General features: G+C 35.6%; 1 protein-coding gene across 1 annotated transcript in view; it reads left to right on the top strand.

The window, feature by feature from the left end:
• RYR3 (ryanodine receptor 3) overlaps positions 1–16,487 on the top strand; it is a 210,869-nt gene that overhangs the window by 101,788 nt on the left and 92,594 nt on the right. The window contains exons 39-43 of the mRNA XM_050897083.1: positions 1,405–1,678; positions 3,551–3,665; positions 9,235–9,367; positions 10,392–10,495; positions 13,580–13,715. Coding sequence (XP_050753040.1) covers positions 1,405–1,678; positions 3,551–3,665; positions 9,235–9,367; positions 10,392–10,495; positions 13,580–13,715 — 762 coding nt within the window. The remainder of the gene's footprint in view (positions 1–1,404; positions 1,679–3,550; positions 3,666–9,234; positions 9,368–10,391; positions 10,496–13,579; positions 13,716–16,487) is intronic.

The raw sequence follows: 16,487 nt of genomic DNA, 5'->3' as shown, positions 1-16,487 counted from the left end.
AGAAAAGAGCCTGTTTATTGAACAAAATCTGAGAATTAATGATAGTTTTCTATAAATACATCATTAAGTAAACTGTAAGGGAGAAGAGTTAGTAAGCGAAGGATGGTGTAGACACAAAAATAAATGGATATACACTAGCTATAAACACCTTTGTGCTGGAAGGTGGGAGGGGGCAGTTCCTACCATTGGAAGAACTTTGGGAAAGTCAAGAGGTAACTTTGCTGGAAATAGAGGAAAGAAACTTGCATTGTTTTAAGAGGGAAGGTGATTATTCATGTTCTACTTGATATCAACAATGAACATTTGTTGGAACAAGGACTGGAACATGTGTTTAGTTTTCAGGTAAATTTCCTAAACTCTGAGCTCAGAGAAATTGTTTTCAGGGTCATTGAACGTGTAATGTATACAACAGAACTGCTTCAAGCAATGTGCATTGTGTAGTTCCAAACAATACAATTTTTTTAGAAAGCGTATTCCCAAGTGACGGTGACTTTCCCCAAACAGATGGGAAATACAGATTAAATTCTGCTATTCTAAGTCAGTTTGCATCTCCTACTACTTAGTGTGTTTGCATCATCATACAATTCTGAGATGTTTCCAGGTAGATCATCTTTTTGAAGACAATGTGGATCCTTTGTTTGAACAACAAAAAGCTAAATATTCATCAAGTGAATGAGCAGCAAAAGCTGCTCAAGCAACCCTGGCTAGGCCCTGAATTGGATATTTGATTTTAAAAGGCAGCTATCTCATCCTCCTTTCTGGCAGTTTTGTAAGTTTAGAACAGATTTTATTTCCTCCTCCCCCCTGGCAAAATTGATTGGCAAGCTGAGCTCACGTTCATGAATATTTCTGCTGTAATTGAACTCATACTTGTCTGCCAATAAACTGTTTACTGAAAACTTAATTACCAGTTTCTGTATTCCAAACCTAGGCTGATGATCATCAAAAATACGATGTTTCTTTGGCATTATAAAACTATATTTCCGTCATTCCTAATGAAAAGGTGTTTGTGCTGCACTTAGTGCTATTTTATAGTTTCTACATTATTGGATGTAGAAATGAAGGATAAATAAAAAGTTTAAATATAGCATTTAACTTACAAAGATGATTCTTAGAGTCATGATCAACTAAGAAGTTTTCATTGTCAGCAATGCTGGTATGTATTGACTTGAACACTAAGTAGATGTTTCTTGTTTTCCATCTCTCAAGAGCATCACACTTATCTTGAAAGATCTAAAAATTATTTTTCCAGTTGGAAAATCCTGTTCAGTCTGCTTGTGTTCTTTTGCTCTCTTACAATAGCCGCGTTGTCTACTGTTATCTAATATTTTTCTATAATACTTGTTTTTGACATTTGTTGTTGTTGTAATAGCTAGTAATATTTTATGTATTTTATTCTTTTAGCTACACTGAAAGAACTCATATCCCAGACTATGGTGCGCTGGTCCCAGGAAGATCAGATTCAAGATCCAGAATTAGTTCGGATTATGTACACCCTCCTTCGTAGGCAGTATGACAGCATTGGTGAGCTACTGCAAGCTCTGAGGAAAGCGTACACTATTAGTGCTGCCTCTGTGAAGGATACCATTAATCTGCTTGCAGCACTGGGCCAGATTCGCTCACTTCTCAGTGTCAGGATGGGAAAAGAGGAGGAGTTGCTAATGATTAATGGATTAGGGTATGGAATTAACATAATTTTATTTTTAAATTTGTGTTAAGCTTTTTGTTATATTAGTAAATCCTTTCATTTTAGATCCTGGATTAAAATTACCGCTGTACTAAAATGCAGATATGTACCAGAAATTTTCATTTTCACAGATATTTCCAAGATGGCTCCAATTGATCTCTCTAGTAGTATCAAATGTGTCAAAGTTTCTGTGAACTAAAGTATTTTCTCATCTAAAGAAAATCGACTCCTTTTACTATAGTTAAGCCTAATGATTAAAGCTTCATCAAAGTACATGTTTTAGCAGCTCTGGAGAAAACAGATAACTTAAATCTTTATTGGTGTCAATACTACATCTTTCCCAAACTTAAAGCTCATGTTATAATTCATGCATGAGTGAATAAACTTGCTGGTGTCTTTTTAATTGGAAAGTTCGGGCAAGCAGTTAGGTAGAACCAGCAAAGTGTTGTTATGATCTGAAATATTTCAAACTGCTTAGTATTTATTATGTCATCATCAGTAGCAACTTAAAGTATTTGAACATGGCAGACTGCTTATTTTATCCTTTATAACATTAGAATTATAAGAAATTGCCTTTATGTAACGCCTGCTGATGTGAGAATATTTTTTCTGCGTCTTTGCTATGAAATTACCTCTGTTTAACAGAAGTATTATGGTGCATGCCTGCATGTCTGTTACTCCTCTTAAGTGAATAATTGCCGGATTAGGCCATTTAGTGTTGAAAGGAAAAAAAAATTCACAGAAAATTTATTGCTTCAATTCAAATAGCGTATTTAAAAAGAGAGAAACGATAGTACGACTACCTAAGAACTGTGTTTATTTGTCCTTCATGAGGAACATTGAACGATTTCTCTCCTTTACAACAGTTGTAAGGAACTTCCATTATTGTTACTATTTCACTGTAAAAATTGTATTGTTTTTGTAAAAATTGCAAAGACTAATCCCTTCAGTTGAATTAAGCAAGTCATGGTAACAACTTGTTAGTTAGTATGTGACAGTATTACCTCATTTGTCCATGATGCTGAGTTTGTAAAGTTGCTGAGAATTCTGGGAGGGATAAAGGGCAAGTTTTGTCTAAACTTGCATGTGTGTAGCCCCTTCCCAGAGGTGCTGTATTAGGAGTCATCTTCCATTCCCAGTTTTCTCTATTTCTTTAAATGATGTCTGTTATTTGCCATTTTTTTTTAACAGGTTGACCTAAAATGTTAGAAATCCCTGGATTCCCTACCAAAACACATAAATTGTGTTCTGGATTATGAAACCAATACAGCAAATTCTAGAACATGTTGAGAGGATGGTGGGCAGAGTGAAAATGTTAAAATATTCCTATTTAAGGGGACTGTATGCCATTTTACATCTTCTGACAGATGGTCTTAATTTTGGTAATATTGATGAAACACATTTAACAGATAACCTTGAATATTAAGTCTATTGTCTTCTACTTTGTGAACTCAGAAAATTAATTAAGGGGTGTTACTGCAGAGGCAAGATTAGATTTAGATGTCTTGATCCCCATTCTCTACTTAAAACATAACAGAATATATTCTTTTCCACTTAGATCATCACAGAATATATTTTTTCTTTAAACAGAACAGATGGTAAGAGCAATTTCAAGATGAAGAAATGCCATTTTGAAACAATTTAAAAGTTTAGATTCTTATTATATAGAATTCATGAAAATTAGAGGAATGACAGTATATTGAAATGTGAAGCATTTAGTTGTCAGGTGTTTTTGTATTATGCTGAAATCTAAGAATTTAAAATGATGTTACTACAGTGAATGCATGTTTCTGAAATCGCTAATAATTTATTTAAATTAAAATGGTGTTTCTTAAGACATTGTTGCTTTTTCTTCTATTTTAGGGATATAATGAACAACAAGGTGTTTTATCAGCATCCTAACTTAATGAGAGTCTTGGGCATGCATGAGACTGTTATGGATGTGATGGTGAATGTGCTTGGAGGAGATAAATCTCAGGTAATTTCACCATAATTTTATTGTGCGTTTTGCATTTTGAACCTTTCCAAAAGTATACTAGGATGTTTAAGAAGAAGTATCTGAAGAAGAATAGATCTCCCTAACGTAAGGTATGTTTTGCTTGTCCAAATTGAAATGCTGATTAATGTTAAAAATAGAACAGTTTTTATAGCACTAGAGGGAGAAGCCCAGCATTCTAGGACTTGATTTTTAAAAAGTGAGTGAGAGATTATAGGTGTTTCATTTGTCTTTTAATAGGACTTTAAAAGGTTTTGTTCTTATTTTAAATTAAATATATACATTAGCTGCATTTAGGGGAGGTGTAGCTCTGCTAGGAAAATATACCTCTTCATCTTAGATAAAGCGTTGTTAGCAATAAACTATAAGAGACTAACACCAACTTAATTTTGAATGCTCAACTTCAAATACTTGAATTGAGCAATAATTTTCTTGCAGTGTTGTATTTTCCCATTTCTTAGCATTATGCTTGAATATATATGTGTTAGTTTAAAGGCAGAGTGGCATAAATTTTGAGAAGCCTAACTGGACATTTAGGCTACTGAAGAAAGTCAGAAGTGAAGCAGACTTACCTTCTTTCTTCTCTTTGCTTATGCCTGATGTTTTTATCCTATTGCCTCCCTCCCAAAAAAAGGGGTCTTCTCTGATCCCAGTACTGCTTATCTTGTTTTCTTTTGCCTGGCCACTCATTCTTCGTATGTATTGGAACCATTGTCAGCCCATTTTATGACCTGGTGCTTATCTTGTCTCTGTCTGGCAACTTTTCATTACCTGAATGCCTTCTATGTGCAGCTACACCCCTCTTCTTTTGCCTCTTTGGTCACACAGCTCATATATTTCTGTAAAATGCTTATACATTGTGTCTGGCTATACCATCACAGTGTTACAAAGTATTCACATACTGGTTTTAGTTACTCTGTTTTAATAAGCTCACACTTCAGTTGAAGGCAAGCTATAATTAATTATAGGATGATTAATGCTTTGCTAATTTATGAGTGTCACAATCCTCTGGGTTTTTTTGACAAAAAAACCCCCGAAAACAACAACCCCACAGTGCCTTCTAATTCTATTAAAAATGTTTTCATAGAAAATTTTAGTAACACGGATCTACAAAAATACTTTAAGGAAATTACCATGATATCCTTCAAAGGAAATGCAGACCTAGAAAATTACTTGGTAACCTGGTTGTGCAGCATTTAATGTGTCCGGCCACCCAAAATGTCCTACTTCATGTTTCTGTCTTTATGAAATGCACAGGGGATTTATGTACCTCAGAAGGGATCCAAAATCTCACCTACTGAACTGGAACTGGCATAGGAGTAGAAATCTTATGAAGAAGTATGGACAAGAAACAGGGTGTGTTTGGAATTTGATCTATTCCAGACTCGGGTGCCTTATTTTCTCCTTAAGTGTGGAAACTTCCAGATACTTATGATTCAGAACCCATAATTTTCTTATGGAGTCACAGGGCTACAGTCATGTTATGAAATAACACAGCAAGGCTTATTAACAAAGAGTTTTGCGCACCATTAGCACGGATTTTAGATATTGCAGTGGGGAGATCTCACAGAACAAACCATTGGGCAGGGAACTGTACAGGCAAAGAATTGTTGCTTCTGAGTTCCAAGCCTGAAGTTTCCTTCATAGGAACTGCAACCTTGCAGGGAGAGAAGGTACTGCTTTTAAAATGATTGTCATCTGCTGTCTGTTGATCTTCTGCTGGCATGCTTAACTTCTTTCTAATCTGGCAAAGAAGTCTCACTTGAAAGGTCATTGACCCTAGGTAGAACCACTAGGCTGTAATCTGGAAAACGTGCATGTTTGTGCATGCTGCGGATCTTTCACTCTGCCAGGTAAGGTATTCTTCTGCATAAAAAGGAGTAGAGCCAGAAACAGTGAGCATGCATTGGTCAGCTATGGTTTTATATACTCACTTGAAGTTCTCTGTGGGTTTGTCCTGTGAGTTGCTTACATACAGTTCAAGTATAGTGGTGGCATCAGGTACTAGAACACTGCTTTTCCTGCTCTCAAGCAAGTTCCTCACGGCTAGATTGTTAGTATGCTCCCCTTTGTTTTCTCTTTCCAGCTTCAAGGACATTTCTTTTTGTTCAGTGTTATAGCTTCAAGAGATGGAATGAGCAACCATGCAATGTAGCCTCTGGTTTAGGGACTGGGCATTTTCCTAGGTTGTGGCAGCAGATGGTTTAAGCTAGATCTCCAGCTTCTTGGATTAAGTAATTTTATCATGAGGCTGTATTGAGACACGCAGTAAGAGTGTTATAGCTCACCCTTCTCTGAAGGAACGGTGAGAATGTAAAAACTTGTCAGTTCAAACTGAAGAAAATTTATGCCAGGCTTCTTTCCAGCTGTGCTATTAATAAATGAGTCAGAAACAGATGAGGAAATCTGTGGAATATGGTGTGGCTGAAGGTATCTCAGTACCTTAGAAGTATTTTGCTAGTATTGGCTAACAAAACCCTGGAAAGGTACTTCATTGGTGAAATGTATATCCCAGAAAATACTTGGGCAAGCTTTCAGCATTTCCGTCACAGTTAGGTTTTAGTGTGTATCTTAATGCCTAAAATAGTTATTTTAAAGGCTGTGTCTTCATATCTTATAATTTTGGAAACTTAATGTCATGTTGGTTTCTGGTGGTGGTTGTTCATTCATTTTCAGAGAATCCTGAGCAACACCCTTTTTGGCTGTCAGAATTGAATCATTTTATTTCAAAATTATTTCTTACTGGTTGAAAGTTTTAGAATTCCATATTCATATGTATTCCTAACAATAATGAGGAATTTCTAAAATGACAATTGCCATTACTGTAATTTTCTAAACAGAGTTATGTCACACATTCTGTTAAAATCCCTATAAATTTGGAGGATGGAAGCTTTGTTGAATGTTTTCATGAATGAATGAATGTTTTTCATTAATTTTCATCTACCCTACATTTAAGAACAGAAATCATATATAATGCTGCTTGTACAGAATAGCTTCTTCATGACTGAAATAGACAAATGAGCTTCATATATTAGCAAAAAAACTGTGCCGAAGTAAAACTACAGTTAATCAAGTCTCTTGAAGTTAGGAAGTGTACCTGACGTCTTGAAAAGATAATACATATCATATAGCTTTTAATTACATAATCAGTTTTTTTTCAACATTGTTGTCTCATTAAGTAAAAAGGTTGCACTTCTAGGATTGAATTAGAGTTGTGTTGTAAAGAAGGCAACATTTGTTAGACAAAGTGATAATAAAGTTGTTGTGGTTTAACCCCAGCCAGCAACTAAGCACCATGCAGCTGCTCTCTCGCTCCTCCCTTCTCCCAGTGGGATGGGGAGGAGAATCGAAAAAAAGAAGTAAAACTCATGGGTTGAGATAAGAACGGTTTAATAACTGAAGTAAAATAAAATATAACAATGAAAATAATATAAAATATAGTAATAATAATAATTTTAATGAAAGGGAATATAACAAAAAAGAGAGAGAAATAACACCCAAGAAAAGACAAGTGATGCACAATGCAATTGCTCACCACCCGCTGACTGATGCCTGAGCAGCGATCCGCCCCTCCCGGCCAACTCCCCTCAATTCATATACTGAGCATGACGTTCCATGGTCTGGAATATCCCTTTGGCTACTTTGGGTCAGCTGTCCCGGCTGTGTCCCCTTCCAGCTTCTTGTGCACCCCCAGGCTACTCGCTGGTGGGGTGGTGTGAGAAGCAGAAAAGGCCTTGACTCTGTGTAAGCACTGCTCAGCAGTAACTGAAACATTCCTTTATTATCAATACTATTTTCAGCACAAATCCAAAACATAGCCCCATACTAGCTACTATGAAGAAAATTAACTCTATCCCAGCCAAAACCAGCACAAAAGTATAAGCAATATTATTTGTAGTTGAAAGGTATGAAGTGAAGGAGGCAGGATGTCATAGGAAGAAAAAAACCCATGATACTGTGATTAAAATGCTTGGATATCACCTTGGATATTATAGAATCTGTATATAATATATAGAATATATTCCTGCTTGTGCCTAAAGGGTGCTGGTCAGATTATTTAAAAAAGAATTCTCCTTGATGGTAATGAATTTTCTCATTAATTTGGTGAGTATCCTTAGGACATAGATCTGCAACTGAAACTGACACTTTACAAAAAGTGCTATATAATGGCAAATTTAATAAATCAGATAGAATAACCTTTAAACAAGCATCAAAACTCTGTCCCATGATTTTTGATCATGTTCTTTCAGCAAAATGTGAGAACGGCATAACTTGTTCATCTCAGAAGATGTTATGACTAATTGCAACTTGTGAAACATTCTTTCATGAGTGCTACAGATTAAATTATTTTGTTTTCAGAGGTGAAATCCTTGCACATAATGTGCAGCAAGTAAAGTGTTGGGGGTTTTTTGTTTGGTTTTGGTTTTAAAAGCATTGGATAGTTAATGCAATTTAATGTTTTGTTTTATCTTATCAGGCCTATGCATTTGTCCTGGTTTCGGCTGGGACAGAGTTAACTTTCTTTTTAGTAGCTGGTACAGTGCTGTCTTTTGGATTTAGTGTGAGAATGATGTTGATAACACTCTGATGTTTTAGCTGTTGCTAAGTAGCGCTTATCTTAAGCCAAGGACTTTTCAGTTTCCCATGCTCTGCCAGCAAGCAGGTGGGCAAGGAGCTGGGAGGGAGCAGAGCCGGGGCAGCTGACCTGAACTAGCCAAAGAGGTATTCCATACCATGGAACGTCATGCCCAGTATATAAACAGGGGGGAGCTGGCCGGGAGGCGCGGATCGCGGTTCGGGAACTAACTGAGCATCGGTCAGCGGGTGGTGAGCAATTGCATTGTGCATCACTGGGTTTTTTTCTTCCCCCCCCCTTCTTTTGTTGCATTCCTTTTCATTACTATTATTATTATTTTTCATTATTACTATTGTTAGTATTATATTTTACTTTAGTTATTAAACTGTTCTTATCTCAACCCACGAGTTTTACTTTTTTTTCCTTTGCTTTCCTCCTCCTCACCCCACTGGGAGGGGGAGGGGGAAGCGGCTGCGTGGTGCTTAGTTGCTGGCTGGGGTTAAACCACGACAGCATTGAACAATATAGGAGTCTTGTAGAAATGTTTTATATGAAGACTGTATATTCTTATTGTAATATGGGAGGATAAACTGAGGTTCTTGAATATTCTTTATTCTGCTATGACCTAATACTGGGCGTTGAGCTTGTTATCATAATGCTGCTAAGAGTTTTTGTATAACTGCATTTGCTAGTCTGCAAATTGCTTTGATGAGAATTATTTCTCTGTTTTTTCCCCTTATATGTCCCCTGTAGTCCTCTGCAAAATGATTTTTCAACATTTTAAACCTAATGGCCTAATGAATACAAAAGTTAAAAGGAAATGTGGGTCCTTTCTTAAGTTAGAAGCAAAGCAACTGTCAGCTGCTTATCACCTTGGTAACTTCACTATACTTTCCTTGTTAGGAGTGCAGGAAGAAGAATTGGAACAGATTGGTAATTAACATATTTCACTGCTTTGTCAACTTTCTTCTTCAGCAGATCGTTTTTCCTAAGATGGTGGCAAGCTGTTGTCGATTCCTGTGCTACTTCTGTCGAATTAGCCGTCAAAACCAAAAGGCCATGTTTGAACATCTTAGTTACTTGCTGGAAAACAGCAGCGTTGGTCTGGGTACGTCATGTAGCTGTAACAGCTAAAAGCAAGACCTGGAGGAACTGTGATATCACAAGACTAGTATCTAATTTGTATGGCAGCTTGAAGCATGTGTTGAAGCCTCTCTGAAGATTAAACCACTTTGTGGTTTCACGTCTAACTCATATTTTTTTTTCCGTTTTCCTTTCATCCTTATGTATTTGTGAATTGTATTAGAAACAGGATAGTCTAAATCTGTGTTTTTAAATTGAAAAATTTAGGATTAAATCCATAGTTTGACATTTTTTCTATTCAAAATAGTTGTGATTGGAAATCTAAGATTAAATTAACCCTTTGTGGTGCTTGCCTGTTTAATCTGGTTTCATTTCCCTTCCCTTTAAAGTTTAGGCCACTGATGTAAATTTCATATTTTTCCTTTGGAACACTGAATGTATGTTTTTTAATGTGTGTGCATTAGATTTTGTAACACAAGGAAAATTGTCTTGTCTAGGTAGATGGCTGTATTAATAAGGTATAGCAAGGCAAGATAGCGTGTGATTTCACAGTGCTTTGGCTGTTCATGGTGACCATTTTGATGCCTGCATTTTCCCATATTCAACACAGAAAACGGGATAAGACTAAAAGAAAGAAAACAAGTAACACTGAAGCTTGAAAATGTCTCTTTTAGCTGAACGTAGGCATATTTTAAAATTTTGAATTGATAGGATTGTGCAGAATTACATAGTTAAGATGTTGCTCTGCTAAAGAAATAGTGTACTATTCCTCTGATTTGCTATGTTGTTAATACTGATTTCTTCATCTGCATTTAAAACCAGTGTGGTTGAGTATGCTTATAGACATGTTTGTCAAGTCAGAAAAAAATTTCAGGATTTATTTTAACATTATTCAAAACAGTTAACCATGTTCTTGATTGAAGAACAGCCATACAACATACTATTAATATATTTATGTTCTAGATTCCAGTGTGATTGCTGCCCTCTGCTGCATGACTGTGATTACTGCAAACTGAATTTAAGTATTGTATATTAAATTTCTTCTGCAGCATTTCCTTCAATGAGAGGTTCAACACCACTAGATGTTGCAGCAGCCTCTGTAATGGACAACAATGAGCTTGCACTAGCATTGGAGGAGCCAGATCTCGATAAGGTAAGTGATCACTGACCGATTTACCTATTTATTAAATAGTGTACTTGTGCTAGAAGGGAAAAGGGCAAGTTAGGTCATCGTAACTTTTGGATATGATCTCAGAAATACTTGCTCTAGGTATGTGCTGTATCAAGATAAGATTGACTGAGCAGTATTTTCCCTGATTTTGCTTTACGCTTAGTGGGAACCACAGCAAAAGAGATTTATTTCTATCTTCTGCATCCTTTCACTATTGTTATCAAGTAGAAAGGATGATAAGAAAAAAGGCGTGAAACAGGAGAAAGGCATATCAAGAAACATAGTTTGGGGAGGAGCAAATTTGAGAATTAAGAGGAGAATGTGAAGAAAGGAAGCCGGTCTTTTGGCATAAATAAATCATAGAGATTGATGGGGATGGAGGTAAGAGCTAAGAGAATCGAAGGGTAGGTATTTGAAGAAGGGAAGTTGGAACAGGATTTTAAGGTAGGATTGCAGTAGGAAACTGAATCCAGGACTCAGGTCATTGGCAATGGTTAGGAATAAAGGCAAATGTGAGGAGAGGCAGGATGAACTAGAAATGGTGGTTAAAAGGATACAAAAAATGGCATGAAAGTTCTTTGTATATCCAGGAAGGAGAACAGATTAAGAGATGGAAGATGGGTGCACAGTCAGAAGAGGAGGAAAGCAGGGAAACGAAGTGATTATGTGCTAGCACAGGATCAGGGAACAGAAAACAGAAGACAGGGTTTAATATAAATGGAGGAGAACAGTTGAGCACCTAAATGATAGCTTAGCACAGGGGTAGCCTCTGTGCAGTATGGGAGAATCCTATGATGAGAGTAGAACCAGTTGTGGGGGTGTTTTTATGAGCATATGCTGTGGGAGAGGAAAAGTTGGGAAATGGAAATAAATGGATGTATGATGGGGATAGCTAGGAGAAGACAGAGACAAGAATATAAATGGGAAGGGTGTGAGAGAGCACAGGAATATACTAATTAGATAAAGGTAGCATTGAGAACAATTGTCGATTTTGTATCACCTGCAAAGTTGCTGAGAGTGCACTCTGTCCTGTCATTAATAAAGATATTAAACAGTATTGGCCTCAGTACCAACCCTTGGGATACACCACTAGTGACTGGCATGCCACCAGTGACTGTCTCATGTTTTCATGCAAAGTACTGTAGAGCAAGTCACTTAAACTGAATTTCACTGTTGACCATTAACTGCATGTTCCTCATTTACTGTTTGCTTACCTTGGAATACTTGGCACCGTACAAGTGCTGGATGTTCAAACAGTAACAGATATCAGCTGCAACATACGCAGTATTTTTTGCTGAAAAATCAGGCTGTATGTGCCTCAGACAGGGCTTCCCAAATTCATCAGTCATTTTAGCTGTAAGAATGGTAATGTATTGGCTGTAATATATTAACTTTGGTGAGTCAATAACTTTATCTCGTACAGTATGTGGATGTTATTCAGTAAATAAATCTATATACTGAATAACAAGAAAAAACAAATACTGTATAGCTATCTGTTCGATGAACGTGGCATACATACCCTACTCACAGAATGATACAGTGTTTCTGCGTAACTAAAGTTTGTACCAAAAAGCCTGTGTTCAAAGCAAATAAATTACACATAGACAGCTTAACTTCTCAACTTTTGCCATTGCAAATTTGATCTGTTTTTATTGCAAATGTATGAATGTGTGGAAGGTGGAGGTTTGCACAAGAAAAGTATCCCATGGCCTGATGACATACTGTAGTAAACTGAATAGATTAAAATTATGGGATTTGGTGGTAGCATTATAACATCTAAAAAGAGGTGAAGAGACAGTCTACCATTTTTCTCACATTCTATACGAGCTGCATCTCTAGACTCCTACAAGTGTGTATTCACTCATATCTTCTGAATGGATACTAGAAAACTATCGAGTCCTGTTACTTTTTCCACTGAGTGCATTGAGTAACTTCCTTACTGCATACTGTAATAAGCAAATTTTTCACACCAGCCCATTTTTCCTCTGTTGTAGCATTTTGGAGGCAACTTGTATACTGTATCAGCACAGGTATAATTCTTCTTCCTGCATTCATAACTAGTTTCTCTGTTAGGACATTAGATAATGACTAAATATGATCTCATGGATGGTGGAATTGCTATAGGGCGCTTAAGCAGAATAACATATCTCCCTTTTCCAAATAGAAAAACCTATCTGCCTTTTGCCACCCATTTTTGGCTGCCTTCCATTGTAAGAAATTATAATTTGCATCTCTTTTTACAGGTTTATGAAAAGTTCTTGATGTTCATTACCTATTTCAAAATATATTTAAGTACTGTAATCATGTTCATATGTTGTCCTTTGTGTATTTTAAATAAAAACAAAAACCACGTTTGTGCAGTTATCTGCAAATTTCCTTTTAAGTGATTGAGAAATCATTCTGTACGTTTCAGAACTTCAGTTTACTATAATTAATGAAATTTGTCATCATTTCTCAAGGATTTCTCTTAGTTAAAGATATTCCTCTTGATAAGAAATGCTGTGTTAGGAATTTACATATTACCAAAAATATTAATCTTTCTGGTTTCAGACTCTTAAAACTGTTCGCTCATGTTTATCAGTCTTCTGAAAAATGAAGTTGTTTGCATATCTATTAAAATTGGAATTACAGTTAATAAACTTTTGATGCAATATTTATTTTGCTATTGTAGCAAATTAGCCATACATGGTTATTGATGTGATTTTTAAAGTTGTTAAATAGTATTTTAACTGTTGTTTATTTATTGTAAAAAAAGATCTGAATTCCACAATATTTTATTCTACTTTTCACATTCCACATTTGTTCATGTTGTTGTATTGTTGTGTTGTCATAGAATTAGGTAACTTCAGAAATAAAGAGTGCTTGACTTTTTTTCATCATCATCAAAAGCAAGAAGTAGAAACAAAGACTGATGCAATAATGAGCTATGTTGGTAATTTCTCAGGTGAAACACCTAGTATATAAAAACCTTGTTATTAAAAAAAAAAAGACTATGTTCATTTGGTTTCATACTTATTTTTAGAAACTTCTTTCTAAACACAGGAATAAATTGCTTCTGTATTGTAGGTTGTTACCTACCTGGCGGGTTGCGGCCTCCAGAGTTGTCCAGTATTGCTGGCTAAAGGCTATCCAGACATTGGATGGAATCCAATAGAGGGTGAACGTTACCTGTCATTCTTAAGATTTGCGGTTTTTGTTAACAGTAAGTGTAATTCTTTGCATCCAAATTCCATCAAAAGGTTTCCTTAAAATTACTTTTCTAACCATAAAAATGTGTTAATGGATGAAAAGAGATTAATGCATACTGTTCTCACTACAAATACAAGATTATTGATATATGCTGCTTATTGTAATTTTTTGAATCTTCATAGTTAGTCGCATTTTTTCCTTACTCTTTTTGCAACTTGCATTATTTAATAGAGTAACCTGTTAAGGTAGCAAATGATGTTAGGAATTCTTCCAGTAAGTAAACTGTGGTATTTACATATACCACATATGCTGGTTATAAACATAACCAGTGAGCACTAATTTTAGACCTTTCTTGGCCACTATACCACTGGGAGATTGAGAGGTTTGTAATTAAGCCATTTTGCATTACAAAAAGCAAATTTCCAATAGGTCACATGTTTATATAGTTCTGAGGGATCAGTGTTTATAAAGCACACTGACTGTGTACCTTAAATCTGATGTCTTAAAAAAAGAAAATATTACCTCCTTTGATAACTGTCTTATACTTGCTTCTGCGGGCAATTTCCTTTTGAAATTTATGAAACAAATATGCTAAAATCAAATTTAAATTATCTGAATGCCACTAAACAAAAAACATCCTCCAGTTCATGTGGATTTTTTTTTCATCAAACTAGTAATTTAGATTAGAGATTAGATGAGATCAAAAGATTTGTCTGTTCACCACCTATCTGGTCTGCGAATATGGAAAGTGTTTTAAAGGACAGCTAGGGACAGCCAGAAGGGAAATAATTTTAAACAGTCTAATTTTTAGATTTTGGCTGTTCTATTCGCATACTATTGGTCTGAAATTAGCAAATAATACCTGAAACAGAAACAATAAACATATTTACTCTTCAGTTCAGTAAACATACCTGAAGTATATTCATTAGTTGATAAGCCTGTAGCTATTGAGCGAGCTGCTAAACTAGCTTAACAAGCTGCTATAATATAACAAATGTAGAACAAGCAGTCACTGAGTTAATAAAGTATGTGTTTTTCATTGCTGAATTTATACATCAATGTTAACAGTACTCTGTATAATTAGATGAAGATAACTTTGATCTTGTGATAGTTTATCAAAACAATATTGGTAGTGCTTTTATTAAACTAAAAATTAATTACATTTATAATTTTTTTTGTATTTGCTATTTGATTCTGTAATATGGATTCAAACAGTCCCTTACAATTTTTAAGGAGGTTTTGTGTTTGCCTCCTCGAAAGATACATGAAACATGCAAGGATTCAGGAGCATCTGGTAACTGTAGCTGAATGTTGTGCATGTTTTGATGATGATTTGTATATCTATAGAGAGGTATGTAGTGAATTTTTTTGAGATTAGATTTTACTTAATTCATTATTTTAAAAATCTTCACTTAGAAGGTTTAACCAAATGAAACTAAGATTGTTGACTTTAAGATTTAAAATCCTGCTTTTTCCCTGCAGTATGAAAATAAGGTGAATGAAAAGGAGAAAGAAAGAAAAAAAAAAAGATAGAATCTGTGCAAAGTCAGTAGTTAGGGTATAGAATCATAGAATCATACAATCATTTAGGTTGGAAAAGACCTTTAAGGTCATCAAGTCCAACCATAAACCTAACACTGCCAAGTCCGCCACTAAACCATGTCACTAAGTGCCACATCTACAAGTCTTTCAAATACCTCCAGGGATGGTGACTCAACCACTTCCCTGGGCAGCCTGTTCCAGTGCTTGATTACCCTTTCCGTGAAGAAATTTTTCCTAATACCCAATCTAGACCTCCCCTGGCACAACTTGAGGCAATTTCCTCTTGTCCTCTGTTCCGTATCAAGTTCATACTGGTGTTCTAAGTGGGAAAAATACAAGACTGACATGTTTAAAGTGTTTAGCTGCTCCTTCTAGAGCCAGTCAGTCCCAGTTATCTCACCTACCATTGCCTTCCATTGACTCTGACTTCCTGGTAGCACCACTGCTGCTCTCAGCTAAACCACAGTTTCCAATCCTACTTTTTTGCTGGCTGCTAAAGCTGCAACATTCAGTTTAATATAAACTTGCTACTTGCATTTCTGTACTGGTTTAGTATTGTAGCTTGCATGTAAAATATAGATACTGATGATCCAAGCTACTGACAGCACAAGTTCAGTGACTGTGAACTGTTTCTTTTCCTGTAATTTGTTTGCTTCCTATATGTCCCATTAATTTCATATCTTCCTACAGATTATCAGTATTCTTACAAGGTAGCCACTGTGAATGTCTAAAAAGTTGCATTTAACCATAAGCTGAGCTTTTGACCCAATTATTATTCCTAGCATGCTTCCACGTGCCACTAACTGCAGTCCACGAAGCAGTTAGTTACATACAAAGAGTTCATTTATATGAAGGTTCCTTTTCCTAATGACTTCTATTCAGCAAGCATCTAGATCACAATCTGTCTGCCTGTACTGAATTTATACAATAGTTAAACCCGCTCTTTTCCCTTTTCAAATATACATATATTTTTCCACACAAAGCTGTTATAAATGGGGTTGTTTCAGGCAAGCCATAACCTTTAAAACTGATTTTAATGTGATTTTTTTATATAGAAAAGATGAAGTATTCAATTTCAGGCTTTAAATAGCAAGCAGAAGATTTAACAAATATTTAAACATGCAGTAGAAAGAATCAGGAGATTTTACTCTAAGTATATTTAACCTAAAATACAAATTGATATTCTTTAGTCATATTAAGAAGATTAAACTCTGAGATGAGTTTTCCACTGATGAAGTACTAA

Source organism: Gymnogyps californianus, chromosome 5 (assembly GCF_018139145.2).
Source record: "Gymnogyps californianus isolate 813 chromosome 5, ASM1813914v2, whole genome shotgun sequence".
NCBI lineage: Eukaryota > Metazoa > Chordata > Aves > Accipitriformes > Cathartidae > Gymnogyps > Gymnogyps californianus.
The sequence above is the reverse complement of the archived record's forward strand: the minus strand, read 5'-3'. Positions and strand labels throughout refer to the sequence as shown.